The sequence below is a fragment of the Trichosurus vulpecula genome, chromosome 6 (assembly GCF_011100635.1).
Source record: "Trichosurus vulpecula isolate mTriVul1 chromosome 6, mTriVul1.pri, whole genome shotgun sequence".
NCBI lineage: Eukaryota > Metazoa > Chordata > Mammalia > Diprotodontia > Phalangeridae > Trichosurus > Trichosurus vulpecula.
In genome coordinates this window covers 272626191-272653456 of record NC_050578.1, presented here as the reverse complement: position 1 = coordinate 272653456, position 27266 = coordinate 272626191, and the positions used below count along the sequence as shown (strand labels likewise).

At 46.0% G+C, this 27266-nt stretch overlaps 1 protein-coding gene across 2 annotated transcripts; it reads left to right on the top strand.

Annotated features, from left to right (window-relative positions):
- Positions 1–8811: 8811 nt before the first annotated feature.
- Positions 8812–26959, top strand: WDR74 (WD repeat domain 74). 2 transcript variants are annotated; one of them, XM_036763160.1, is made up of 11 exons: positions 8812–9217; positions 9294–9403; positions 12087–12208; positions 12515–12578; positions 14243–14392; positions 14502–14603; positions 25238–25338; positions 25439–25494; positions 25589–25734; positions 25913–25969; positions 26752–26959. In XM_036763160.1, exons 1-11 carry the CDS (start codon positions 8998–9000, stop codon positions 26935–26937), a joined length of 1314 nt encoding a protein of 437 aa, XP_036619055.1. In that variant the 5' UTR covers positions 8812–8997; the 3' UTR covers positions 26938–26959. The 2 variants fall into 2 exon arrangements, with proteins under 2 accessions (XP_036619055.1, XP_036619056.1); XM_036763161.1 differs by having other exon boundaries at positions 26720–26959.
- The last annotated feature ends 307 nt before the right edge of the window (positions 26960–27266 follow it).

Here is a 27266-nt window from a genome sequence, read left to right as displayed (position 1 = left end):
ATCTCTATACCAATGAACCACCCGTCTGGTCTAAAATAACAACAGATAATAAGAACCTCTCCCCAAACCCTACCCACTGGGCTGGAGGACGGGGTTGGAAAGAGCAAAGTAAGTAGTTGCTAGTCACGATCCCAGATGGCCAAGGTTCTCTGTGCCCTGAGATTGATTGGGTGTCAGCTGTTAAGATCCCACAAGAGCCCTAAGGATCCAGTCCATAAGCCCCATCAGTACTTCTGATCTGGACGTATGGTTTGGCTCAGCTTAATTCCATTAAAGTCTCTCCTGGCTTCCACTTCTGATACATTCTGGCTGTGTGACCCTGGGCAAGTCACCTAACCTCTCAATGATCTAGGCAACTCTCTAGGATTTTAATTTGCAGAAAAGGTGCCAATCTGAAGTGGTAGAGGGAGTTTCCTAACCAAGGAGTCCCCAGTAGCGTTGAATCACCACTCCTGTCTATCTGTGGCTTCTAAATTAAAGAGGGATTGGAGCCAAAACAATTTACTAACATTGGATGGGCATGTGTGACATCGGATTACATTGCTGTTGTTCAGTCATGTCCGACTCTCAGTGACGCCATTTGGGGTTTTCTTAGCAGAGATACTGCAGTGGCTTGCCAATCTTTGTGTGGCTCATTTTACAGATGAGGAAACTGAGGCAAACAGGGTGAAATGACTCATCCAGGGTCACACAGCTAGTCAGCATCTGAAGCTGGATTTGAACTTGTGAAGATGAGTCTGCCTGACTTGAGGCCCTGCACTCTACCCACTGTGCCTCCTAGCTTCCTAGTATGTTCCCCCCCAAAAAAAACTACATTAAACAGCTCCTCCATCTCATGAAATTACTATGCAATGATATCAAAATGTCAATTGCACACACATCAAAGCACCAACCACGAGTTTTTTTTGGGGGGGGGAGTGTTAATAATGAAGTTTTGTTATTGATTTCAGTGGTCACTTTGAACCAATGGATTAAAGGCATACCAACAAATACTTTGGTATCCTTAAGGCAAGATGCATTGAACATGAAGCTGTCGACATGAAGGTTGGGGCTGAATATGTCAAGGGAGTTTCTTGACATCCTGAATTTAAATCTGAATGGAAAAAAGATAACTAAAAGAAAGGATATCCAGGCAATGCCAGTCCATGTAGGCTTTTGGTACCATAAAATGGACCAAAACAGATTTGGAAGGTAGCCCCACAAAAACCCATATGATATGAACAAAATGCAAGTATTTCCCCCTCCCCCCCAAGAAGCGGAAAAAGATTGATAGACACTCTTACAATACGGGATATAAGGGTCAGAAACTTAGATACTTTTGAAACAAGCAGCCCTCACTTTGCTGAGCAACGGTCTGTGTTGGCACAAGCCAGGGGTGGGGAACCTGTGTCCCTCTTGATCCTCAAGTGTGACCCTGTTCAGTCAAAGAGATGCACTTGAGGACCTAGAAGACCACATGTAGCCTCGAGGCCTCAGGTTCACCACCCCTGGTACAAGCTAACTAAACACATGAGGAAAAGCAGAGAAATGACAAGAAAAGAAGGAATTCTATCTGAGCAATGAACACTTCAGACAAGAAAGGAAGATATTTATAAAACCTTGAGACTGCACAGATAGATCCATGGCATAAGATGCCAGGAAGAGAAAAGGAAGCAAAATGTATAAAACCAGGCTGGTGGGGTGGGGAAAAGGACAGACGGGATGGGATGGTAGATAGGATATAGAGACAGAATTGTCGAGACCTAGAAAATGATCCTTTTGGATCTTGTTGGGGGCCCTGGCTGTGTGAGTGAAGGTCACTTTGAGGTTACAAATCTGGGTCACAGCAACGGGGGATGAATGGAGAGCTGGATAGGGATAGGGGAAGGGAAGCAAGGCCTCTACAAGAATATGCCATCTTCAGAACTAAACTGATACTTCTTCTGTTGGGTGATGGGCAAGATATTCAATGGCATATGGGGAAGGGCATGAACAGCCAAAAAACAATGGTTAAAACGGAGCATGGAACAACTGATTGGTTTAAGACTGGAAAAGGAGTAAGACAAGGCTGTATATTGTCACCTTATTTATTTAACTTATATGCAGAATACATCATGTGAAATGTTAGGCTGGATAAATCAAAAGCCAGAATTAAGATTCCAAGGAGAACTATCAACAATCCATCTCAGATATGCAGATGATACTACTCTGATGGCAGGAAATGAAAAGGAATTAAGAAGCCTCTTGATGAGGGTGAAAGAGCAGAGGGTAAAAGCTGGCTTGAAGTATAATATCAAAAAAAAACCCAACATCTTGGCAACTGGTCCCACCACTTCCTGGCAAAGAGAGGGAGAAAAAATGGAAGCTGTGTCAGATTGTTTTATTCTTGGACTCAAAGATCACTGCAGATGGTAACTGCACATATGAAATTAAAAGACACTCATTCCTTGGAGGGAAAGAGCCATGACAAATCTGGACAACACACAAAATCAGAGACGTCACCTTGCTGACAAAGGTCCATATAGTCAAATCTATAGTTTTCCCTAGTAGCAATGTATAGATGTGAGAGTTGGACTATAAGGAAAGCTGAGTGCCACAAAATCAACGCTAACGAACTGTGGTGCTAGAGAAGACTCTTGAGAGTCCCTTAGCAAGGAGGTCAAGTTAGGCAATACTTAAAGAAAGGCTACTCACTGGAAGGCTAAATGCTGAGATTGAAGCTTAAATACTTTGGCCACATAATGGGAAGATGGGACTCATTGGAAAAGACTTTGTGGGAAAGATTGAAGGCAAAAGGAAAGGGGGATGACAGAGGATGAGATGGATAGTGTCATGGAAGCACTGAACAAAAACTTGGACAGACTTTGAGCAATAGCAAAAGAGAGAAGGGCCTGGCGTGCTGTGGTCCAGGGGGTCACGAAGACATGACTGAACAACAATAATATTCATCCTACCGTTAGTTTTCTGCCTCCCCCTTGACACATGACTACCTCATGATTTCCTTTCTGTTAACATCAGCTGGGGGATTAATTTCTCAAAAGCCAACCAGCCTCTCCCCTATTCCCATGCCCTCCCTGTACCTTGTCATAAACCATGACTCGGTCATGCTTTTATCCATCAGAATTTATCAAAAAAAGGAAACTTTGATCTGCTCTTCTTAGTTGAGCAGCTGGTTCTGCCTGGTTTCTTAGGCCTTGCTCTCAGTAGCAACAGTATGGGCTTCAATATCTGGATTCAGATGAGGCCAGCTGACCTCTCTTTGCCAGTTAGAAGCTGTTTGGGTCCTGTTCTTAAACCTTTTCTTATTGGAGGAAAGGATGTTCTCTGCCAGGCTCTTCTGGCACTGGATCAGTGTCTGACTTACCTGCCCTGGCCATTCTAGGCCCCACTTGTGAGGTGTTTCCTCTTGGAGCTCTTTCTCTATTTTGTGGCTTATCCATCCTTAGCTGTTCCCAGACCTTGGTCCTGTATCCACTTCTCTCCCTACAAGTGCCACCTTGGAAATCTCATCTACTTCAGTGAGATCCAGGATCATCTATCCCTGTGCACATGTGTACCCAGTCAATAGATCGGTCCAGTCCAACTCTCTCCCCTGAACTCCAGGCCTGCTTGGTAACCGTCCTGCAGGATGGATAAGTAGCTCCCTGGTCCAGGTCCAGTTTCCCATCAGCACCTCCCATGCCTCACATGTCCAAGATGGAACTCATGATAAGCTCTAAGACTCCTATGGGATTTAGGGCTAGAAGAAACCTCTTTGGTCATCAAAGCATAGTCTTTCCTTCCCCTGCCCCACTTACCTCATTACCCCTCCCACTCCCTCTTTCAATTACACATGGGAAAACTGAGATACTCAGAGATCCAATGACTTACCCAGGGTAAAAGGGCTGATAAGAGTATCTGAGGCAGGATTCCAGCTTGAATCTGTTTGCTCCTGACTGGGGCATCCGGCCATCCTTCCTACCCCATCCTGCCTCTCATGACTTGGGCTCCCTGCCCAAGCTTCTGCTGTCTCTTCTTCATCTGCCCGACTCCTAATGCCCAAGTCTTCTTAACCAAGTGTCCCATACCAATTCTCTGCTTCTCTTCTGTCAGAGAAAAACTCCTTGAGAAGGTTGAGTCGACCTGCCATGGATTCCTTCACTCCCTTTCCTCCCACTCTCCTTAACTCTCTATAGTCTGGCTTCAGATCTTATCATCATTCCTCTAAAACACTTCACTCTCTCTCCATCTCTGTGTATGTCCATCTGTCTGTTTGTATGTGTGTCTATCTCTCTGCCCATCTGTCTGTCTCTCTGCCCATCCATCCATCTGTATCTGTCTCTATCTGTGTCTACGTCTGTTTCTCTGTCCAATCATTTGTCTGTACTTGTGTCTGTCCATCTCTTCCCCACCCCCAGAGTTACCAGTGGTCTCCTTGTTGCCAGATCAAATGAGTGGCTTCTCCTCTCAGTCCTCATCCTTCTGCAGCTTTTGACACTGGTTAACCACCCTTCCCCCCCCCCCCCACCAAATACTCTTTTCTCGTGATGGTGCTCTCCCCTTTCTCCTCCTCAATCTCCTTTTCTAGGTCTTTGTCCAGGTCACATCTACCCCACTGCTTAGCTTGGGTGGTCCCCAGGGCCCTCTGTCATGGACCCTATTCTCTTCCTCTCCATTCCTTTGATGAGCTGGCTATCAGCTCATCAGATTCAATTCTTATCTCTTTGCTGATGGTTCTGCAGTCTACTGACTTACCCAGTCCTAACCTCTCCTTCCAGCACCCATCTCCATGAATGTCTCTCGGCATATTGCTTCAATTCAACATGTCCAAAATGGAACTCACTCTTTCGCTCTGCCAAACCCTCCCCTCTTCCTGCCAAGAGCTCCATCACCATCATTCAAATCACCCTGACTACCAACTTGGACTCCTCATTCTTTCTCACCCTGCTGCCCTGCCTCCCTTTCCCCCACATGCAGATCTCTATCACCTCACCCCTGGACTGATTGTTGTCTCTGCCTCCAGCCTCTCTCCACTACATTCCCTCCCCTTGTGATTGATCTTCCTAGTTACGGGTCTGACCATTATACCCTTCCCACCTCTTTTCTACAAACTCGTGTTCAAAACCCTTCCTAAGCTTCCCCCACCATCTCCCCTCTCCCCTTCCATCCCTTCCCAGTCTTCTTATACCTTACTCACCCCAACCATATTCTTTCATGATCCAGGGAAGGGACCATGCCTAGAATTTTCTCCTTACTCACCTCTGCCTCCTGACTTTCCTTCACAGTCCAGCTCAAATCCCTCCTTGTAGATGAGAAGCCTTTCTTAATCCCTAATTAGTGCTAGTATCTTCCCTGTGCTGCTTATCTTCAACCTTTCCAGTCTAGGCCTTGTATGTACCTAGTTGTTGGTATGTTTTCTGCCCCAACCCCCATCAGGTGAACTCCTCGAGAAGTCGGACAGTCTTTTCCCCAGTGCCTGACACACAGGGTACACTTAATAAATGCTTGTTGATTGACTGACTGACTGACTGAGTCAGAGAGAGAAGGACAGGTGATTGGCCATATAACCAGGTGAGTTGGGGAGTAGAGTGAGGGTAGGTGGATAGGACTAGAGGCAGCCTCTTGAATGGGTGGGTAGTGGCTAGAGGCAGATGGATATAAATGAAATGCGTGCCAGGCAGGCCTGTCCGGGTCTGGTGCCGAGGAGGAGAGTTTCCTTGAACTCACGGGTGGCTGGAGTGTGGTGGACCTGTGGGCTGGGCAGGTGCATTAGCAGTGCAGATGTAGTACAGGTACAGGATGTGGAGGCTTTGAGCATCTCGGTGCTGGCTTTTGGTAGATCTGCGTGCACCAGGAGAAGGCAAGGGAGGACAGGGTGGACCAGCCACATGTTTAGCATAGTTTTTTTGCCCTACTAAAGGCTAAGATAAAGGGTAAGATTTTATATAAAAGTGACTGAATCAATCTTAAATCTAAAACCTCGAATCATGGGAAAGAAGATCCCTTTGTGCAAAGACTATACGGATTGTCTGCTATGCATTCATATGGAGGAAATCCACAATGTTTCCCATGTATGCCACAAGATGTCAAAATTGTATGAACACTTTTAACAAGTTCCTCCCCACCCCCAACTCTATTCTTCCTATTGTCATGCGTATTTTGTGAAAGCCCGGCTGACTTGGAGAAGCCATTCTAAGATTAGATGCAGTTACTCTATCCATGTATGGGATTGCTTGAAAAGCTGGAATGAACGTCCCAGGACTAATGGAGAGTAAATGCTGCATTTGGAAAATTGGTCTGTGGGGACACAGGGTAAACACTGATTTTAATATATCACACAAATACAACTACGTCCCAGAGAACTATTTTAAGCTGTTCAAAAAACAAAGGTAATGGGAATCTGCCCTCCACCTGGAGACCTCTTCCTGGGTAACACCAAAGGTGACATTTTATGCCTCTGTCCTATCTAAAAGACTCTCTGGAGTATGAGAAATGGAGGCATCGGCAGGAATCAAAAGGGCTTCATGCATCGAACATGATTTCTTATTCCAATCTATCTTGGATGAAACCAAAAATAAAAGGAAAATCTGTGTAGTGTTTGCACGAGGAAGCAGTTATCTTGATAGAAAGGCTCTACTGGGAAAATAAGACTTCTATACACACTAGAGATGGACTTGCATCAATAACCATTAATAGCTAACGTATATAAAGTGACTGGAACTTTACAAATATTATCTCATTTGATCCTTACCACCACCCCCAGGAGGTAGGTGCTATCATTATCCCCATTGTACCCATGGAGAAACCAAGTTGGCTAGGGTCACACAGCCAGTGTCTGAGGCTATAAACACAGATCTTCCTGACTCCAAGCCCAGGACTCGACCCACTACATACCTAGCTGAACCAGGGATAAACATTCAGGTGAAGCTGAGGCAGGGCTACCCTGTTTAGCCCCATATTTTTAAACTTAATACTGGAACTGATAATAAGCACCCTGACAAGAGCAGGAGGAGGGTGTCATTGTATATTAGGAAAATTAATGTCCTAGCCTACACAGACAATCTGGCTCTAGTGCCTGACACCTCAGGGTCCCTGACAAAAATGTTGGACAATATAAGGGAAGCTGCCCTGTGGGGCAGGATTACATTCGGAGACCAAATGGGCATCATGGTGGATTAATGACATGGAAGAAGAGGGTACTCCTCATTCAATTTCAAATACAAAATTAGGAGGTCTCAGTAATGAGTCTCTGAGGGAAATACCTCTTCTTCCCTTGGAATCCTCATGGGGTTCCACACTGCAAATTCTGCCAAGGATTTAATAACTAACATAACTCCAGACTTAGACCTCCTGGACCAGTCTAGATCGGCTCCATGGCAGAAAACAGGGAGTGAATCCTTTTCATGGCCCTGCTATGTCATTCCGCCTTAAGGTCAGTGTGGTCTTCAAGAGTCTCCTTATACTCTTGGACAGAACAATTTAAAAAGATGCCTAGATGACTACTCCAGTACTGATCCCCTGTATCTCTCCAGTAAAATGAGAGGAATGACTCTGCTGCCATCAAGCAGGTGGCTGTTGCCTGTCGGGTTTCTGACAGCTGATCCCAGTCAATGCTCCCGCTGTTCTTAGTCATCCATGGGGAACAGAATTGCTGAGAGAAAAAAGAAACCCGGGGATGTAAGAATCCCAAACCAAAGTTCCCAGGGCAAGGTTGCCTGGAATAAATTCACGATCTCAAGCATTCTCTAAGTCAAGTTGGCAAAGATTTATTACTCCTTGCAGCAGGCAAGAGTTCTTAGGGAACCTGCAACCTTAGAGGGGTGCAGGAACAGCTTTTGTAAGAGATTTAGGGGTGGGATTAAGGCATGGTTAAAGGGGTGGTCAGTTCTTAAAGGAACATGCACTTTTAGTATACACTGCTCAGGCTTATTACCCAGAGTTCACTGGGAAATAGCCTAAGGTGGGGCTATTAGGGGGTGTGGTTTTGACTGTGAAATGTCACTAAGTTAACTAAGAGTCACAGCTAAGGAGCAATCCCTATCATCTAATGTCTTGTTAGACAAAATACTATGTCTAGGATACATATTAGAAAGGTAAGTAAGTAGCAAATATGGTCATGACTCAGTGCACAGTCAATTATCAGCCTCTGGGAATCAGTCTATAGCTAGGCACAGCTGCTTACTGAGAAGGAGTAGAGAGATGCGTATTTCTGGGGCATGCTGCCATTTAGCTAGAGAGAAACTACTAGAGCCAGAATGTGTTTTAGAAGTGGGGTTCAGGCACAGGCACCCAAGCAGAGGCTGTTAGAATTAGGGGCCAAGCACAAGCACTCCATCAGAACCAAATGGGACTTTCAACCAGAAGACCTGGCCATTTACTTAAATGGCTCTGGAAAGGTGGATTTATTTGGACACAAGATCCCAGCAGCATTTAACACCTGGTCCTGGCTGTGAGATTGTCAGCTAAAATCTCGATTGAGGGGGGAGGAAATAGTGGTGTCTTGGCCATACTATAGACCTCCAGTCTGGTGGGCAGCCACATATGCACATACAAACACACATATGCTATGTACACACATATACAGTGTGTGGGGGAGGGCAGGCAGGAAGCAGGATGAATTTGGAGAGCTCAGTGAGAAGTGGCTCCTGTTAATACATGGTCCTCGCTTTCCGAGGTGTCTTCCTCTGTCTTCATCATGGACCGCCATGTACACGTGACGCCGATCTCTTCCGCACCTTTGCCTATGGGGGCATTGGATCGTTTCGCGCTCAATGGATGAGGACGGGAGTCCCCGCCAGCCGCTGCCTCAGGTCGGGGGTCCAGACGGGGACTGGGGCCACGGCCACCTGCTTTCGCCCCGTAGAACGCACCGATGCCTTTGGCGCAGCTCAGGGGCCTCAGGGGTCCCGGCTGGCCGCCCACTTGGAATCGGTTCCTAATCATCCCGGGGCCTAAGGAGCGAGCGCACTAAGAGATAAGGATCCTCAGCCAAGCCGCTTCCCCGGCTCTAAGCTTGCTCCCGGCCCAGCGGGCCACCTTATGGTCCTACTGCCAGAACGCTCCTTACGAGAACCTCCGCTTCCTACCCGGACGGTTTTGGGGTTGCACCCGACCGCCCTGGAGGGCGGAGCCGGAAGTCGGGAGAGCAGCCGTCTCCTTCTCCTCCCCCCGCCCCGGAAGTCGCAGGGAGGAAGTGTCATGGCGGCTTCGGCGCGCTGGAATCACGTGTGGGTCGGCTCGGAGACCGGGATCTTGAAGGGTGAGCCGAGTCGGATCGGGGTGTAAGGTGGGCTGGGGCGCGGCCCGGCGCTCACCCCCGCGCTTTCCTGCCGCAGGCGTGAACCTGGTCCGGAAGCAAGCGGTGAACTTCACGGAGGCAGAGGGTAGGCCGCGGCGCGAGGAGGAAGTGAGCGCGCTGTGCTGGGCGGACGCGGCCGAGAGCCAGGTGAGAGCCTGGCCCGGCGGGGCGGGGAGGGAGGCGTGGGGGGCGGGGCGGGGGAAATGGGCGGGGCGCCACCACCGCCGCCTCCGTGTGGGCCGCCAGGATTCCTCTCCTCGGGCTGTGGAGGGCCCCGCCTCCGGGTCTCGGCAGCCTGGTTAGTTAAAGGAGGTGGGGCGCCAGGGTGACAACCCCCAACCGCACCCCAGGCTCCTTCGGGCTCCGGACCCGGGCATTCTCCTTATTGTATGACCCAGGGGGCCGAGGAAGCCATACGCCGGAAGAGGGAAGCCCCATTTGGAACCCCGGCCTTTCCCTCCCCTGCCCCCTCGCCAGTGTGACTGTTGCGGGGTTCCCTTGGGAAGAAACTCCCTCCAGGGAAGTTGAGGGGGGGCTGGGGCTTCCTGCCCCCCATGCGCGGTGTCCTTTCCCTGCCCCCCCCCCCCGTTCCGGGTTTGGTGGGAGCGGAAGGTGCTGATGATACATTGTAACAACGACACTTGTTCAGACCTGGCGAAGCCAGGTAAACGGTTCCCAAAGGTCAAGTGAGATATGTCAAGTGATGTACATAGGTGAGCGATGGGACCCTTTGACGGGGCTCTGGGGTTTTAGAGCGAAAGGAGCCCCAGAGATCCCCTAGGCCAGCTTCTCCACCCTGGTTTTACAGGTGAGGAAACTGAGGCCTGATGAGGTTAATGAATACCTTCCCCACTGTCAAACGGAGCGAGAGGGAGAGACCCGAACCCGGGACCTTTAAATCCAGGTCTCTTTTCGGCAGGAGAGGGAAAAGGCCCTCACACATGAAGAGCTGGGGGAGGAGGGAGACCTTGAAGGCATTTAAGGCTCTCAGCCTTGAGGGGCAAACAAAGGTCCATTTGTATGACATGGGGTAGTCTGAGTGTAGAGAGCTGGGGGGCGGGGGGGGGGGGGGGGCGGCAGTGAGCTGGAAAAGTGGAAGGCCTTGACCGCTGGGCTGAGCTCCCGGTCATTTACGTTGATGAGGAGAGGGCTGTGTGGCACCATTTATTGGAAGAGCACAGGATTGAAAGAGAGGACCTGACCTCCGACCTTCATCATCTTGAGGTCAGTCACCTCCCCCTCTTTGGGCCTCAGTTTCCATATCTGTAAAATGAGAGGTTGGACTAGATGGCCATCTAAAGTACTTGTCCGTTCTAAATCTGTCAGGAAGATTATCTTGATGCTTGTGGGAAGGATGGTCTGGATGGGTCTGGTGGTAAACGGTGGTGAGATGTAGAATGGGGTGGGTAGGTCAAGAGAAGGGGGCAAGATGATGACCTCTTGACTCCAGGCCTCCCATCAGCCTTTCTCTGTTCTGTTCCTCTGGGGTGCTCATGCTGGGTGGTGCCGTACGCTTTGTCACTAGAAGACAGCTTCTGATGCCTGGTGCTGCGCAGCCCGCTCTGAGCTCTTGAAGAAAGATAATCCTACCAAGCCAGAGCCACTGTACAGATCAAGTGGGAAAATTTATATTGATTTTGTATCTTATATTTAATGTGATTTTATTTTGTAACAATATTCTGTTTTTCATGTAACAAACCTAAGCCTCTTCTTTTTCTGTGAGTATAGAAGCTCAGCCTCCCTGTCTGAGGTTGGATATTTAAGCTTTTTCATAACCACTGTTATCTCAGCATTCCCTACAAGGTTTGTGTGTTATCCTTGAGAAGCAGACTAGCTGACCTTGTCCCAGCGTTAACCTCGTATTTGTCCATTAAAAAGGTGGTTTTATCTAACCTCCAGATGCCAGTGAGTCTGCCTCCCTGGGTCCGTCATCAGTGACCTCGGGATGCAGCTGGCACCCATATAGTCACAAAAGCATTCCTTAAGAGACACAAAGGTGGGCTTCATCCCTCATGTGTGCACCATGCCTGCTTCCTTTAACGTAACCAGTAATGATCCCTCACCCTGTGGTGCTGGACCGTTATAATTTTTGTTCAATGCTTAAAAATGAGATCCACCTCCAGTTCTGGATCTTTAGCTAGAAGCTGAAGCAGGCCGTTGACCTGTTGTATCGTCTGGTCGCACCCCTGCTAATAAACCGTACTTGTCCATGAAGAAATTTGTTTTAATTTACCTTTTGGTAAATTTCACAGAAGCAATCGACCCCAAGTATTTATTGACCACCTAGTGTGTACCAGACCCCGCGCTGGAGATGCAAGTAGAAATAAAAGGAACAGTGATAACTATTAGAGGTATACAGTTCAGTAATTACATTGGGAATAAAATCTGGCATTTATAGAGCGCTTTAAGGTTTGTAAAGTAGTTATGGTACCAGGGGCCGAGGCATACCAGCATTAGTGGTTGGCGGGATCAAGACAACCAGGTGGTCAGACCTCAAGGTAATAAGTGTGTTTGTTTCCAGTCATTCAAGTTGCTCTTCCAGTGTGGAGGGAAGCCTTAACCTTGTTGGGCCCCCATTTACAAAATCAGGCCCAGCCTTCATATAACGTGTTCAAGTTGTCTATGTTTGTGTCCTAGCCAGGGGAGTTTGTGAAGTCAGAAAATCCTGACTCAGCATGGCTTTATGCACAGCAATTCTGCATATCTATCTATCTATATATATAGTAGGTGCTTAAATAGGAACTCCCAAGATTCAGAGCTCCGGGAGGAAACCTGGGGAAATGTTTGTCCAGGTGAATTTAATGCGATCCAGACCACCCCCCCCCCCCAGATTCTAATTGGCTGTGCCAATGGGACTGTGAAATCCTTCAGCACAGAGGAGGGCAAGTTCCTGAGGAGCCGGTGCTGTCCAGGAGGAGAAGGGACTTTTCGGGGACTTGCAAAGCATGATGGGTAAGGGCCCTCAAACCACTACCTTCTCTTCCTCTCTTCTCTCCCAATACTGGCTCTAGTCTGGGCTTTGAGTTCAGTTACCCCCCAGCAGATTCAGTCCTGGGTTTCCTTGTCCAGCATTTCAGGTACTCTGATTAGCCCCTAACCACATATGGCCAGGAAGAAGAGGCAGAGGAGGGAGGCACGTGGCTTGAGCTCACACGGTGGGGCATGGCACAGCAGAACTTCCTTCATTTGGGGGCCCAGCTGGGCTTCAGCTGTCGCCTCTTTTTACCCTCACTCTCTTCCGCTCCCCTGTGTTTGCAGCTGCCTTATCACTTGTGTGGAGTCTGGGATTCTCCGCGTCTGGCCTGAGGACTCCTCTGAACACGTGAGACTTTTCTTTTATTTGGAAGAGTAGTTTTGGTGGTGCTTGTTTGTTGGATTTGGTTTTTGTTTGTTAGAAGCAAATATCTAGATGTTCAAACAAAAACAAAAGACACCTGAAACTCAGAATTGCCATTATTTGTGGAATTTGTATATAATTTTAAATTATGAAGTTTGGTTAACTTTGAAGAGCAGCAACACCATCATTTGGGGGGGGGGTCTGTAAATGTTATTCTTCAGGGCATTTTCAGGGTTCTATTGTTGTTACTTCTCCTTATGGCCATTATCACCACCATCGGTCTCGGTGCATCTCTGTTTCTTTATTCAGTCTGTGCCACCTCCTTTGTTCTCTGTCTCTTCCTGTTCTTCACAGCTCACACCTTAAAGTGCTGCAGTAATGTTCCATGGCAGTTTGTTCAGTCATTCCCCACTTGTCAGACATGTGGATCATCTCCCTGCTATGAATGTTTCTGCAAAGATAGGTCTTTTTATGCCTAACTTGAGATAAAGTAGTGTTTCTTTCCCAAAAGGGTCTAACAGGTGGTAATTCCATCAGTCTTGTAACAGTTCCTTTGTTTCTTTTTTTAAAATAGAATTTAATATTTTTCAATTAACAAAAGTCTTCTCTTTCCCCAATTCAGGTGGGGGGGGGGCGGGGCAGTGTCAAGAATCCTTGTCGCAAACAGGCAAAAACAGATTGCACAAAAATGCCTCTTTACTCCTGCATCTTGGGTCCATCCCCTCTTGGTCAGGAGATGAAGAGCTTCTTCATTATTGGTCCTCAGGGATTTTGTGGTTGGTTGGTTGGCCATGCTTTCTCTTTACAGTGCAGTTATGATTGTATAAACTGTCCTCCTTATTTCACTCCATGTCCGAGTCTTGGAAGTCTTTCCAGGCTTCTCTCAAATTGTTCATTTCCTCATTTGTAAAGCACAGTAATATTTTTTTATATGCACATAATGTAATTTATTAAGCTGTTTCATTCCTTAGTTGATGGCCATCTCCTTAGCTTCCAATCTTTGCCACCACAAAAAGTGCTGCTGCAAACATTTTTGACATATGGGTTCCTTTCCTCCTTTGGTCTCTTTGCGGCATAGACCTACTAGTGGTATTTCTGAGTCAGCGTGTGCAAAGTTCTATGATTTTGGGGACAGAGTTCCAAATTCTTTTCCCAAAGGGCTGGTCTAATCCACGTGAGGTTTTTCCCCACGATTTTTGAGGCTAGCAGCAGGTTGGGCTTGTCTATGCTGGTATTGCCAGAGAAGACTCTTGGCTGGATTTGGAGGTGGGAATAAGGCCAACCCCACAGTATTTGAAGGTGGAAGGGACATGAATCCAGCTTGTTCCTTCTACAGAGCAGGAAACAAACCCAGAGAGAGGATAAGACTTTCCCTGATCACAGTAACATTAAGTGGCAGTTTAGAACCCAGGTCCTTGGATTCTAAATCCAAACTTCAGTGACACTCTGGCCACCTCCCACCAGCTGCCCTTTGTATTAGGAAGTTTATAGTCATTGGAGATGAGGCCTCTCCATTCAGGAGGAGGCAGACCTTCCCTGGCAGGTATCCTGCCTTGTCTTCTCTGATCCTGGGGCTCCTTTGGGCCCTAAATACTGTGATACCAGGAGGAATTATCTCTTACCTTCCTCTGTGTTCCCTTCTGTCACAGATCACACAGCTCAGTGTGGGTCCAAGTGTGTGCAGGATGCGCCAGGACCCTGATCGACCCCACATAGTGGCCACAGGTGGAAAGGAAAATTCACTGAAGGTCTGGGACCTGCAGGCATCGTCCCAGGAACCCATATTCAGAGCTAAGAATGTGAGTGACCGAGTCTGGGCAAGGGATGTCAAGATTTATGCTCATGGGAGTGTCTGTAGGGTCGCTGTTGGGCAAGTGAAATGGGTGTGATCCTGTGTCCCCTTTCTAGGTCCGCAATGACTGGCTGAATCTTCGGGTTCCCATCTGGGACCAGGATATCCAGTTCCTTCCAGGGTCACAGAAGATTGTCACATGTACTGGACATCACCAGGTGAGAAAACACGGGCCCTGGAGGGGAGGCCTGGGTGCAGGAGCTAGCCTGATGACCAGCTGTACTCTACAGCACTTTGGCTGGCCCTCACTGCTGCTCATCTAGCAGCCTAGCTCTTTATCTCCCAATCAAGCAACAAGCATTTGTTAAACTCCTACTGTTTGCCAGGCACTGTGCTAAGGTGAGGATACAAGTACCAAAAATATACCAGTTAGGGAGGGAGGACACCTGTTGGGATAATCAGAGACTTCTTTTGGCAGTGGGAGGGGAATTGGGGCATTCCAGGCTTGGAGGATGGCTGTGCCAGTGCACTGAGATTGGAGGTAGAGAGTTGGGCAACAGTTTGCTGGTCCTGGAGAGGCCTGGTTAGCAGGGACTAGGTTGTGAGGAGCTTTGGTGTGATTCTTGAGCTGGAGGGAGTCCTGGGTGAGGCCCCTTCTGCTTAGGCAGAAGCACTTTGGTGGCTGGGGGAAGGAATGACTGAAGGTAGGAAGGCCCATGAGGAGTCCCTGAGGGTGACGGTGCAGGTGAGGAAAGGGGTCAGATGGAGACATGGTGGGGGACGTAGAAAGGGCACTGTTGGGAGATGGGGGGTGGGGCGGGAATGTGGAGTCTGGGGCATCCCTGGAGTGGTGAGTATTGGCATTGGGCTTATGGTTATTACCGATCATTAATTATTACTGGTTACTAACGCTCAGAGTTGTGAACATTGGCATTAGGGTTAGAGTTATTACAGGTCATTAATTATTACTGGCTACTATGTTCAGTCATGAGAATTGGCATTAGGGTTAGAGTTATTACCAGTCAGTAATTATTACTGGCTACTATGCTCAAAGTCATGAACATTGGCATTAGGATTGGGGTTTTTTGAAGGCAATGCCTTTGGGGAAAATGGGGGAGTTTGGAAAAGGAGAATGTTTTCAGGGAAGGATGATGTGTTGTTTTGGATACTTGAAGTTGGAAATATCTTTGGCTATCCAATTAGAAAGTCCCATTAGGTAGTTGTTGAGGGACTGAAAGACAATGGAGAGGTGGGGTCAGCATAGAGATAAAGCCTATGGGAAATCTTATACCTAGAGGGGGAGGAACCTCACAAGCCTTTCTGGTTCAACGCCCTCATTCTATCAAAGACAAAACAGTCCTAGCAGTGTTAGGGGGCTTGCCCGTTCCCACACAGATTTGAACTCTGGTTCTTTGACATCAAAGCCATCGAATCATGCAGCTTTCCTCATTGAGACTCCTTGGCTCCTCTTAAACCCTAAATTCCTTCATCCCCTTGAATGTGAATTTGTGTAGTGACACTGCTAAGCCCCTTACACTGAAGCAGATTTTTATCATTTATACCTTTTGGTTTTACGTCACCTGTATTGTACCCTGGCCTCGGAAACTTTTCCTTATAACAAAAAATAAGCCAACAAAGCCCAAGAGCTGATCCCCAAACCCAGATGTTCTGTGTAGTATTTGAAGCCCCCAAACTCTCACTTAGTACAGGAGTTGAGAATGTGGAAGTGTCTTCTCTTTCTTCTTTGGAGCCAAGCTTGGTTTTTATAATTCTGCAATGTTTTGTTTTATGGTTCTTTCTGTTTACATGGCTGTGGTCCTGTATGCGATGTTTTCCTGGCTCTGCATCAGCTCATAGAAGTCTTCCTATGCCTCTGTGCATTCACCACATTGCTCATTTCTAGCAGAACAGGAATATTCCCCTACGTTACCGGACCACACTGGCTTGAGCCATTCTCCAGTCAGTGGTCAGTGACTTGGTTTTCCTTTTTTTGGCCAAGCAGCCTTTATTTTTGGCAGTGACCACCTTGGGGTATATGTCCAGCCCTGGAATCTCTAGGTCAAGGGGCATGAACTTCTTTAGCCCAATTCCCAATTGCTTTGCTCCACCAAGAGTGCGCCAGTGTGCCTTCTTCCAACATTGACTGTTCCCTTCTTTTATCAATTTGCTGGCTGTCAGGTAAATCTTCAGGAGTGTTTTGGTTGGCCATTTCTCCTTATTAACTTGGAGCATTCTTTCCTGTGCTTGAGAATGGCTGGCAAGTTTTTTGTGAAGTTTGTTCCTTTTGACTCCTTACCTACTGGGGAATGGCTTCTGGTCTTTTTTTAAAATAACAAGTAGTTTTTGAAATTCGGTTGTTCCCCCTACTACTCTCCTTCTCCAGGTACAAATTCTAGGGCAAAACAAATTGAAATTGGGTGTGTATGGCTACAAATAACGAAAGCGAGCATTTGTACAGCACTCTAATGTTGTCAGAACGCTTTGCAGATGTTTTCTCCTCACAACCTGGGGAGGTGGGCGCTTTTATTATCCCCATTTTGAAGATGAGGAAACTGAGGCAGAGCTTAGGTGAGGTGCCCACGTTACTCAGGTCTTCCTGTGTCCTGGCCCAGTGCTGTGTCTACTGTGCTGCCCCCAACCACTTCTCTGCATTTTAAATTCAACTTACATCAGTGAGCAGTTTGTTTCATCTTCATTCTTGAGGACTTGTGGCTCATTGTTACGTTGATCAGAATTCTAGTCTCTCGGAGTTGTGTCTATCTGCGGTGTTCTTTGGGAGTTTTTTTCTAGTTCTGCTCACTTTGTATCAGTTCACAAAGGCCTTCCCAGCTTCCTCCAGAATTGTCCATTTTATCATTTTGTACATGGTAGCTTTTGTTACTTTTAGGAGCCACTTTCTTTAGCCATTCCCCTCCAGTTTCCAATTCTTAGCTGCCATGAAAAGAGTTGCTTTAAATATTTTTGTCCATATAAATCCTTTTCCTCTCCCTTTAATTTCTTTGGGATGTAGGACTAGTAATAGCATGGCTTGTTTAAAGAGTACACAGAGTTTGATAGCTTTTTGGTCATAGTTCTGCCTTGCTTTTCCCCAATAGCTGGACCATTTCAGTTCCACTAATAATGCGCACGTGCCTGTTTTCCCATGGCCCCTCCCATACGTCTTCTTTTGTCTTCTTTGTCACGGATAGGTGCGAGGTGGATCTTCAAAGTTGCTTTCCTGTGCATTTTTCCAGTTACTCGTGATTGCAGACTTTTCAAAAGCCTGCTTGTTGATAACGTGGATTTCTTGATTTGAGAAGTGCCTGCTCATATCCATCAAGTGTCCATGTATTGGGGATGGCTCTTATAATTATATCTGGGAAATGAGACCCTCATCAGAGAAACTTACAAAGATTTTTACCTGGTTACCTGTTTCTCTTCTAAATTTTACATCAACTTTTTAATTTGTTAAAATATTCATTTTGTGTGATCTCATCTTAGTCATGAAGTCTTCATCCATCTGAAAGGCAATTTCTTCCTTTCTCCTAATCTGTTTATGTGATTTTTAATTTTTTTCAGTAGTGAGGCCATGGATCTATTTGGAACTTATCTTCTTGAGGGGCTAGCTAACCCTAATTTCTGCTGCACAGGTTTCCCAGCAGTGTTTGTCAAATATTGAGTCTTTGTCCCCCAGTAACTGGCGTCTCAGGGTTTATCAAACATTGCCGTTGTATTTGTTGTGTATATAATTTTTTCCAGTTATTAGCCTCTTTTTTTAAACCATTTTAGTGATTACTGCGTTGTAATATGGATGAGATCTGACACTGATGATCCCCTTTCTTGCCTCATTTCAAATATTATCCTTGAAATTGTTGACCTTTTGTTCTTCTGTATTAACTTAGTTATTTTTTTCTGTCTATAACGTATTATCTTGGGAGTTGGGTGCAACTTTGTTAATTAATTTAGGTAGTGTTGTCATTTTTACAATACTAGCCTCAACTGCTCCTAATTAATGTTTCACCAGTTTAGATTTGTCTGTTTCTCAGTATGTTTTATCATTAGATTTATAGTCTCTGGGTGACTCAGTTAATTGCCATTCTCATCTGCAAAGAGTAGTAATTTTATATTCTCTGTCTAGAATGATTCCCTCAGTATTTGTGGGGAGGTGTTACTGCTATAGCAAGCATTGCTAGCACATCGTTAAATAGTGCCGTTAATAATAGGCATCCTTGCTTTAGGACTATGGGTGGATATATCGAGTGCCAGGCCTGGAGTTCCAAAGGACTTGAGTTCAAATTTGGCCTCAGGCACTTACTAGCTGGTGACCCTGGGCTCACTTCACCCTGTTTGCCTCAGTTTTCCTTATCTATAAAATGAGCTGGAGAAGGAAATGGCAGATTCCTCCAGTATCTGCCAAGAAAACCCCAAATGGGGTCAAGAAGAGTTGAACATGACTAATGGACTAAACGATAACAAATCCTCGCTTTACCCCTGATCTGACTGGAAAGGCCCCTAACTTTTCTCCATTACATAAGTTGGTCTTAGATTTATTTATTACATTAGGAAAGTTCATTTCTTCCTATAGTTTTTACAGTCTTAATTAGAAGTGAGTATTGGATTTTGGGCATTATGGATATAATCATGTGGTATTATGTTATTTTTATCTTTTTTTCAGTTACATGTGAAAACAATTTTTAACATTTATATTTTTTTAATTTTGAGTTCCATGTTCTCTCCCTCCTTCCTCTAGCCCTTTCCTAGGATGGCAAGCAATTTTATGTAGGTTATAGATGTGTAGTCATTCAAAACATATTTCAATATTAGTCATTTTGTGAAAGAAAATACAAGTGATACCCTCTCCCCCCCCAAAATAAAGTTTAAAAAGTATGCTTCAGTCTGCACTCAGACTCTATCAGTTCTTTTCTGGAGGTGGATAGCATTTTTTGTCATGATTTCTTAGGAATTGTCTTGGCTCACCATATTGCTGAGAATAGCTAAGTCATTCTCACCTGATCATGGTACAGTGTCGCTGTCACTATGTACGATCTGCTTATCTCACTTTGCAGCAGTTCATGGAAGTCTTTCCAGGTTTTTCTGAGAGCATCCTGAACATCATGTCTTATAGCACAGTAGTACTCTGTCACAACACATAGCCCAACTTGTTTAGCCATTCCCCAATTGATAGGCACCCTCTCAATGTCCAGTTCTTTGCCACCACAAAAAGAGCTGTTAGCAGTATTTTTGTATATAAAAGTCCTATTGCTTTTTTAAAAAAATCTCTTTGGTGTAACGATCTAGAAGTTTGCCTTTTGGGCATAGTTCCAAATTGCTATCCAGAATGGCTGGATCAGTTCACAACTCTACCACAGTGTATTAATGTCCCAGTTTTCCCATATCCTCCCCAGCATTTATGATTTTCCTTTTCTGTCATACCTACCCCAATCTGATAGCTGTGAGGGGGCACTTCAGAGTTGTTTTACTTTGCATTTCTCTAATCAATAGTGATTTAGAGCATTTTTTCATATGACTGGAGGTAGTTTTAATTTCTTCATCTGACAACTACCTGTTCATATCCTTTGACCATTTATCAATTAGAGAATGACTTGTGTTCTTAAAATTTGACTCAGGTCTCTGTATGTTTTTTTAAATTTTATTTAATATATTTAGTTTTCAGCATTGATTTTCACAACAGTTTGAATTATGAATTTTCTCCCCATTTCTACCCTCCTGCCAACTCCAAGATGGCATATATTCTGGTTGCCTCATTCCCCAGTCAGCCCTCCTTTCTGTCACCCCACTCCCCCTCCCCATCCCCTTTTCCCTTACTTTCTTATAGGGCAAGATAAATTTCTATGCCCCATTGCCTGTGTATCTTATTTTCTAGTTGCATGCAAAAACTTTTTTTTTTTGTTTTTGAACATCTGTTTTTAAAACTTTGAGTTCCAGATTCTCTCCCCTTTTCCCTCCGCACCCACCCTCCCTAAGAAGGCAAGCAATTCAGCATAGGCCACATGTGTATCTTTATGTAAAGCCCTTCCACAATACTCATGTTGTGAAAGACCAACTATATTTTGCTCCTTCCTAACCTATCCCCTTTTATTGAATTTTCTCCCTTGACCCTGTCCCTTTTCGAAAGTGTTTGTTTTTTATTACCTCCTCCCCCATCTGCCCTCCCTTCTATCATCCCCCCTTTTTTATCTTCTTCCTCCTTCATTCCTGTGGGGTAAGATACCCAATTGAGTGTGTATGGTATTCCCTCCTCAGGTCAAATCCAATGAGAGCAAGATTCACTCATTCTCCCCTCACCCCTTCCTACAGAACTGCTTTTTCTTGCCACTTTTATGTGAGATAATCCACCCCATTCTATCTCTCCCTTTCTCCCTCTCTCAATATATTCCTCTCTCATCTCTTAATCTGATTTTATTTTTTTAGATATCATCTCTTCATATTCAACTCACTGTGTGCTGTATATACATATATATATAAATATATATACACATATATATATATACATACACACACACATATATATATACACATACATATATCTATATATGAATATTCCCTTCAGCTACCCTAATACTGAGGTCCCATGAGTCATACACATCATCTTTCCATGTAGGAATGTAAACAAAACAGTTCAACTTTAGTAAGTTCCTTGTGATTTCTCTTTCTTGTTTACGTTTTCACGCTTCTCTTGATTCTTGTGTTTGAAAGTCAAATTTTCTATTCAGCTCTGGTCTTTTCACTGAGAAAACTTGAAAGTCCTCTATTTTATTGAAAGTCCATATTTTGCCTTGGAGCATGACACTCAGTTTTGCTGGTTAGGTGATTCTTGGTTTTAATCCCAGCTCCCTTGACCTCTGGAATATCATATTCCAAGCCCTTTGATCTCTTAATGTAGAAGCTGCTAGATCTTGTGTTATCCTGATTGTGTTTCCACAATACTCAAATTGTTTCCTTCTGGCTGCTTGTAGTATTTCTCCTTGATCTGGGAGCTCTGGAATTTGGTGACAATATTCCTAGGAGTTTTCCTTTTGGGATCTTTTTGAGGAGGCGATCGGTGGATTCTTTCTTTCTTTCTTTCTTTTTTTTTTTTTTTTGTGGATTCTTTCAATTTCTATTTTCCCCTCTGGCTCTAGAATATCAGGGCAGTTCTCCTTGATAATTTCTTGAAAGATGATATCTAGGCTCTTTTTTTGATCATGGCTTTCAGGTAGTCCAATAATTTTTAAATTATCTCTCCTGGATCTATTTTCTAAGTCAGTCCTTTTTCTAATGAGATATTTCACATTGTCTTCCACTTTTTCATTCCTTTGGTTCTGTTTTGTAATATCTTGATTTCTCATGAAGTCACTAGCTTCCATTTCCTCCAATCTAATTTTTAAGGTGTTATTTTCTTCAGTGGTCTTTTGGATCTCCTTTTCCATTTGGCTAATTCTGCCTTTCAAGGCATTCTTCTCCTCATTGGCTTTTTGGAGCTCTTTTGCCATTTGAGTTAGTCTATTTTTTAAGGTTTTGTTTTCTTCAGTATTTTTTTCAGGATTTTTTTGGGTCTCCTTTAGCAAGTCATTGACTTGTTTTCCATGGTTTTCTCCCATCATTCTCATTTCTCTTCCTAATTTTTCCTCTACTTCTCTAACTTGCTTTTCCATATCCTTTTTGAGCTCTTCCATAGCCTGAGACCAGTTCATGTTTTTCTTGGAGGCTTTTGATGTAGGCTCTTTGACTTTGTTGACTTCTTCTGGCTGTATGTTTTGGTCTTCTTTGTCACCAAAGAAAGATTCTAAAGTCTGAGTCTGAATCTGAGTCCATTTTCACTGCCTGGCCATGTTCCCAGCCAACTTACTGGACCCTTGAGTTTTTCATTGGGGTATGACTGCTTGTAGAGTAAAGAGTACTTTGTTCCAAGCTTGAGGGTATGCGCTGTTGTTTTCAGAGCTATTTCTATACAGCCAGCTCTGCAACACCAGCATTCCTCCTCTCCCAAGAACCACCAACCTGGACTTGACTCAGGTCTTAAGCAGGCTGTGCACTCCTGCTCTGATCCGCCACTTAATTCCTCCCACCAGGTGGGCTTGGGGCCAGAAGCAACTGCAGCTGTAGTTTTGTAGCTGCATGTCCCCTGCTGGCCCCAGGGTGGTGGCCAAACCGCAAACTCCTTCTTTCACTCTGTCCCCTGCAGCTTTTCCCACTAACCTTCTCTGTTGTGTTTGGTGTTTGTGGGTTGAGAAGTCTGGTAACTGCCACAGCTCACTGATTCAGGGCGCTAGGGCCTGTTCCGCCTGGCTCCTGGTCTGGTTGGTCCTGCCGCCACCCACGCTGGGCTCCGCTCCCAGCTCTGTGCATGATAGACCTCACCCAGCGACCATCTAGGGTGTCCTGGGCTGGAGCCCTGCATCCCTCTGCTATTTTTTGGGTTCTGCAGTTCTAGAATTTGTTCAGAGCCATTTTTATTGATTTTTGGAGGGACCTGGCGGGGAGCTCACGCAAGTCCCTGCTTTCCAACCCAGGTCTCTGTGTGTTTGAGAAATGAGGCCCTTATCAGAGAAACTTGCTATAAACATTTTTTCCCCCAGTTTTCTGTTTTTTAATCCTGGCTTTGCTTGTGCAAAAGCTTTTTAATATAATAAAAATAATTCATTTGATATCCTATAATGCCTTCTATCTTGTTTGGTCATAAATTCTTCCCTTATGCATAGGTCTGACAAGTAAATTATCCCATGCCTTCCTAATTTGCTCATGGTATCACCCTTTAAGGCTAAACCATGTACCCATTTTGACTTTGTCTTGATATGTGATGTGAGATATTGGTCTATACCTAGTTTCTGCCTACTGTTTTTCCCAGCAATTTTTGTCAAACAATGAGTTATTAATCTCAAAAGCTTGGGTCTTTAGGTTATCAAACACTAGATTATTATGGTAGTTTCCTTCTGTCTTGTACCTCATCTGTCCCACTGATCCAGCATGCTGTCTTGGCCAGTACCAGATTGTTTTGATGATTACCACTTTATAATACAGTTTGAGATGTGGCACAGCCAAGCAGTTTGTTATATTATTAACATGATTTATTCTATCAATAGTCTTCCATGTGTTGAACCATTACAGTGACCCACATTGCTGGTATAAACGCAGCCCACTCATAGTTGATGATCTTTCAATCCAGTGTAGACCACGTGGGGTTCATGACAAAAAAGGGCGAAGCCAGAGGGTCTGTCCCAGGCCCTGTCACTAAGCAGATTCATGTTTCCCCCTCTTTGGAATGAACCAGGTGGACTGGTGATCCTCTCTACTTGTAGCCAGCTCCAGCTTTTACCAACACTGTAGACACATGGGCTTGTTGGCTTTTCCTGCCTTCTAGTTCACCGAGCTTGACCTGAAGGTGCTTTGTTCATAAGAACCCAGGTTCTGTTCTCAGGCTGTACTTCCCCTTATGACATTGAAGGCCATGTACAATCTGGTCTCTTTCTAGCTTCCTGAGAACAGTGCATTGTGGTTTTCTGACTCAAGACTCTCCTCTCTAGACTGGTTAGACCCACCACTCACTCCATCTCTTATTCCTTGATTAAATCCACCATGGAATGGCCCCATCTCTTCCCCCTGAACTCAAAGCTCTCTGGCTGGCACTTCGCAGGCCACAAAGACCAGTCTGTTCCCCAGTTAAATGGTCAAAGGATATGAACAGGTAGTTTTCAGATGAGGAAATTAAAGCTATCTATAGTCATATGAAAAAATGCTCTAAATCACTATTGACTAGAGAAACGCAAATTAAAACAACTCTGAGGTACCACATTATACCTGTCAGATTGGCTAACGTGACAAAACAGGAAACTGATAAATGCTGGAGAAGATGTGGGAAAATTGAACACTAATGCATTGTTGGAGTTGTGAACTGATCCAACCATTCTGGAGAATAATTTGGAACTAGGCCCAAAGGGCTATAAAACTGTGGGTACCCTTTGATCCAGCAATACCATTTCTAGGTCTTTATCCCAAAGAGATTATAAAAACGGGAAAAGGACCAACATATACAAAAATATTTATGGCACCTCTTTTTGTGGTGGCCAAGAATTGGGAATTGAGGGGATGCCCATCCATTGGGGAATGGCTGAACAAGTTGTGGTATATGGACATAATGGAATACTGTTGTGCTATAAGAAATGATGACCAAGTGGATTTCAGGAAAACCTGGAAAGATTTTCATGAACTGAGGCTGAGTGAAGTGAGGAGAACCAGAACATTGAACACAGTAACAGTAACATTGTGCTATGCCTGACTGATAGACTTAGCTCTTCTTAGCAATGCAAGGACCTTAGACAATTCCAAAGGGCTCATGATGGAAAATGCCATCCCTATCCAGAGAAAGAACTTTGGAGTCTGAATGCAGGTTAAAGCAAGCTATCTTCTTTTTTTTTTAATTTCGGCTGTTTTTTGTTTTTTCTGCCTCATGGTTTTTCTGATTCTTTCACAACATGGCTAATGTGGAAATATGTTTAATACGATCATACATATATAGCCTGTATCAGATTGCATGCCATCTTGGGGAGGGGGGAAAATATTTAGAGCTCAAAATCTTATAAAAATTAAAATTGAAAACTATAAAAGATCAGTCTGGTTCATTGCCCACTTTCTGACTGATGATGGAGAGCTGGAGTTGAGGTCACAGATGTGTGCTACTACAGACAGATCCTGGGTCCTTGGAGGATCCTGGAGATGATGGGATTGGAGCCCCTCTTCCCCAGCCCCATCTCTAGATGCCCACAGACAGATGGTAGTTGTGTCTCAGGGTCAGTGTTTGGAGCCCCGCCCCACCACCTCCAAGTCCAGTCATCTTTCCACTTCACACCTTGTTAATGTCCCAATTTCCTTTCAGGTCCGAGTGTATGACCTGGCCTCCCCACAGCGGCGGCCTGTGCTGGAAACCATCTATGGAGAGTATCCTCTGATGGCAATGACTCTCACTGCAGGGGGCAAGTGAGTGATGGGGAGCAGGGATGTTGGTGGGCTCTGGGGATAAAAGAGATTTTGAAGACCAGCTCATGTCAACCCCTGGCCCTCTGGTTTCTTTCCACAGCTCTGTGGTGGTGGGGAACACCCATGGGCAGCTAGCAGAAATTGACCTTCGGCAAGGTGAGTGGGGGGGTGGGGTGGCCCGGGATGCGGTAGACTGGAGCCAAGAGGCCGGGCAGCAACAGTTCCTTGGGCCCTTTCTGATCTCCCCCAGGGCGCCTGGTATGCTGCTTAAAGGGTCTGGCAGGCAGCGTCCGGGGGCTGCAGTGCCATCCCACTCAGCCCATTCTTGCCTCCTGTGGCCTGGACCGAGTTCTTCGGGTACATCGACTTCGGGAACCTCGAGGACTGGAGCACAAGGTGACACCCCCACCCCCGCCTCATCCCTCCCCTCACCTGGACTTCTCTTCAAGCCCTTCTGCCAAGTCCCTGCACTATGCTGCTCGTTCACACCTTCACGGGCTTCTGGGGTGGGGGAGGAAGAGGCCTGGGAGCCCTTGCCCTATTTTCAGTCCCATCCCTTAACTGTCTCTTTCAGGTTTATCTCAAGTCACGGTTGAACTGTCTCCTCTTGTCAGGGAGGCACAACTGGGAGGTGAGAAGCACATCATGTCTAGTGGGGGCCACATGGCACTGCAGGGCAGCCCTTTGTGCCCTTAGCTGAGGACCAGCCTTGTGTGCTGCAGGGAGAGGTGGGAGGTTGGAGACAAAGCTGCCAGTGTGGAGGGAGCAGTGGCCCTGGACCTGGGTGGGCCCCCCAACCCTGTACTTGGTGCCCTTTGACTTTGGTAAAGCAGAGGCTGCTGCAGCGCTACTGGGCCCAGACTCAGGAGCCAGACACTGATTAGCTGGTGACTCTGGCCATGCCACTTCACCTCCATTTGCCTCAGTTTCCTCAACTGTAAGATGGGGCTAGTATTCTGTCCCTCCCAAGGTTATTGTGAGGTTCCCATGAGTCATAAAAAGCAAGCAGCACTGTGTCTGGCATGTAGCAGTTGCTTAACATTTATCCCCTTCCCTTCACTTTCGCATGCCTCCTTTCCTCCTTTGGAAAATGAGCACATTGGACTAGAAGTTCCCTTCCTGAGTTCCCTTCCAGCTCTAAGCTATAATCTTAAGAGTCATATGAAATCATAAGCTGTCATGAAAATAGAGCTGGATCTGCCCATTTAGCTCATCCCAGAGGAAATGGAGAACCAGCCTCCCAGACAGTAAGGATGGCAGATCTGGGCTATGAGTGGGAAGGAGGGAGAGGGCAGTGGGGAAATAGGACAGACCTGGCCTGGAGACCTTTTGCTTTGAGATGAGGGGTTTCTCCCCATAATCCCTTCCCCCCCCAAGAAAGCAAACCCCCAACCCTTCCCTTTCACTCACCAGGATGAGCCCACAGATCCTGCCCCAGTGCCCTCCGAAGAACCTGAGACTGATGAGTTGTGGGATTCGCTGGAGCCAGTGGTTGCTGGGGCCAAGAGGAGACAGAGGTCTCTGGAGGCCCAGCCTGGGGGGAAGAAGAAGCAACAGGCGTTGGGTGGCCCCTCACTTCTGTCCCCCCTTTGTAAATAAAGAAGTCACCACCTTTCTGTGACCCTGTCTCCTTCTTGGGAAGGAGTAGATGGGAAATCAGCTGCCTGGCCCTTGGGGGAGCCCCAGCCAGTGGTCCTAAAGCAGCAGCCTGCTGGGGGTGGGGGGGGAGGGCTCTGACGTCACAAAAGCCTCAGCATCAGGGCAGAACGATGGCTGCCCGGCCTCCAGGCCGGTGGTGGGGTCATGGGCTGTGTCAGGTCCAAGAACAGGAGTCCTGATGATGTGTACCCCGGGGCAGAAATGGAAGGTAGAGTTTGGTGGAGAGCAAAGTCACTTCAGCAGGATGGCAAACGGGCTGCGGGGCTGGA

Coding starts and splice junctions, on each gene's coding strand:
- WDR74 (XM_036763161.1), top strand. CDS start 8,998: ATGGTCCTACTGCCAGAACGCTCCTTACGAGAACCTCCGCTTCCTACC. Junction 25,495..25,588: donor AGAAATTGACCTTCGGCAAG/GTGAGTGGGGGG, acceptor GATCTCCCCCAG/GGCGCCTGGTATGCTGCTTA. Junction 25,735..25,912: donor CTCGAGGACTGGAGCACAAG/GTGACACCCCCA, acceptor TGTCTCTTTCAG/GTTTATCTCAAGTCACGGTT.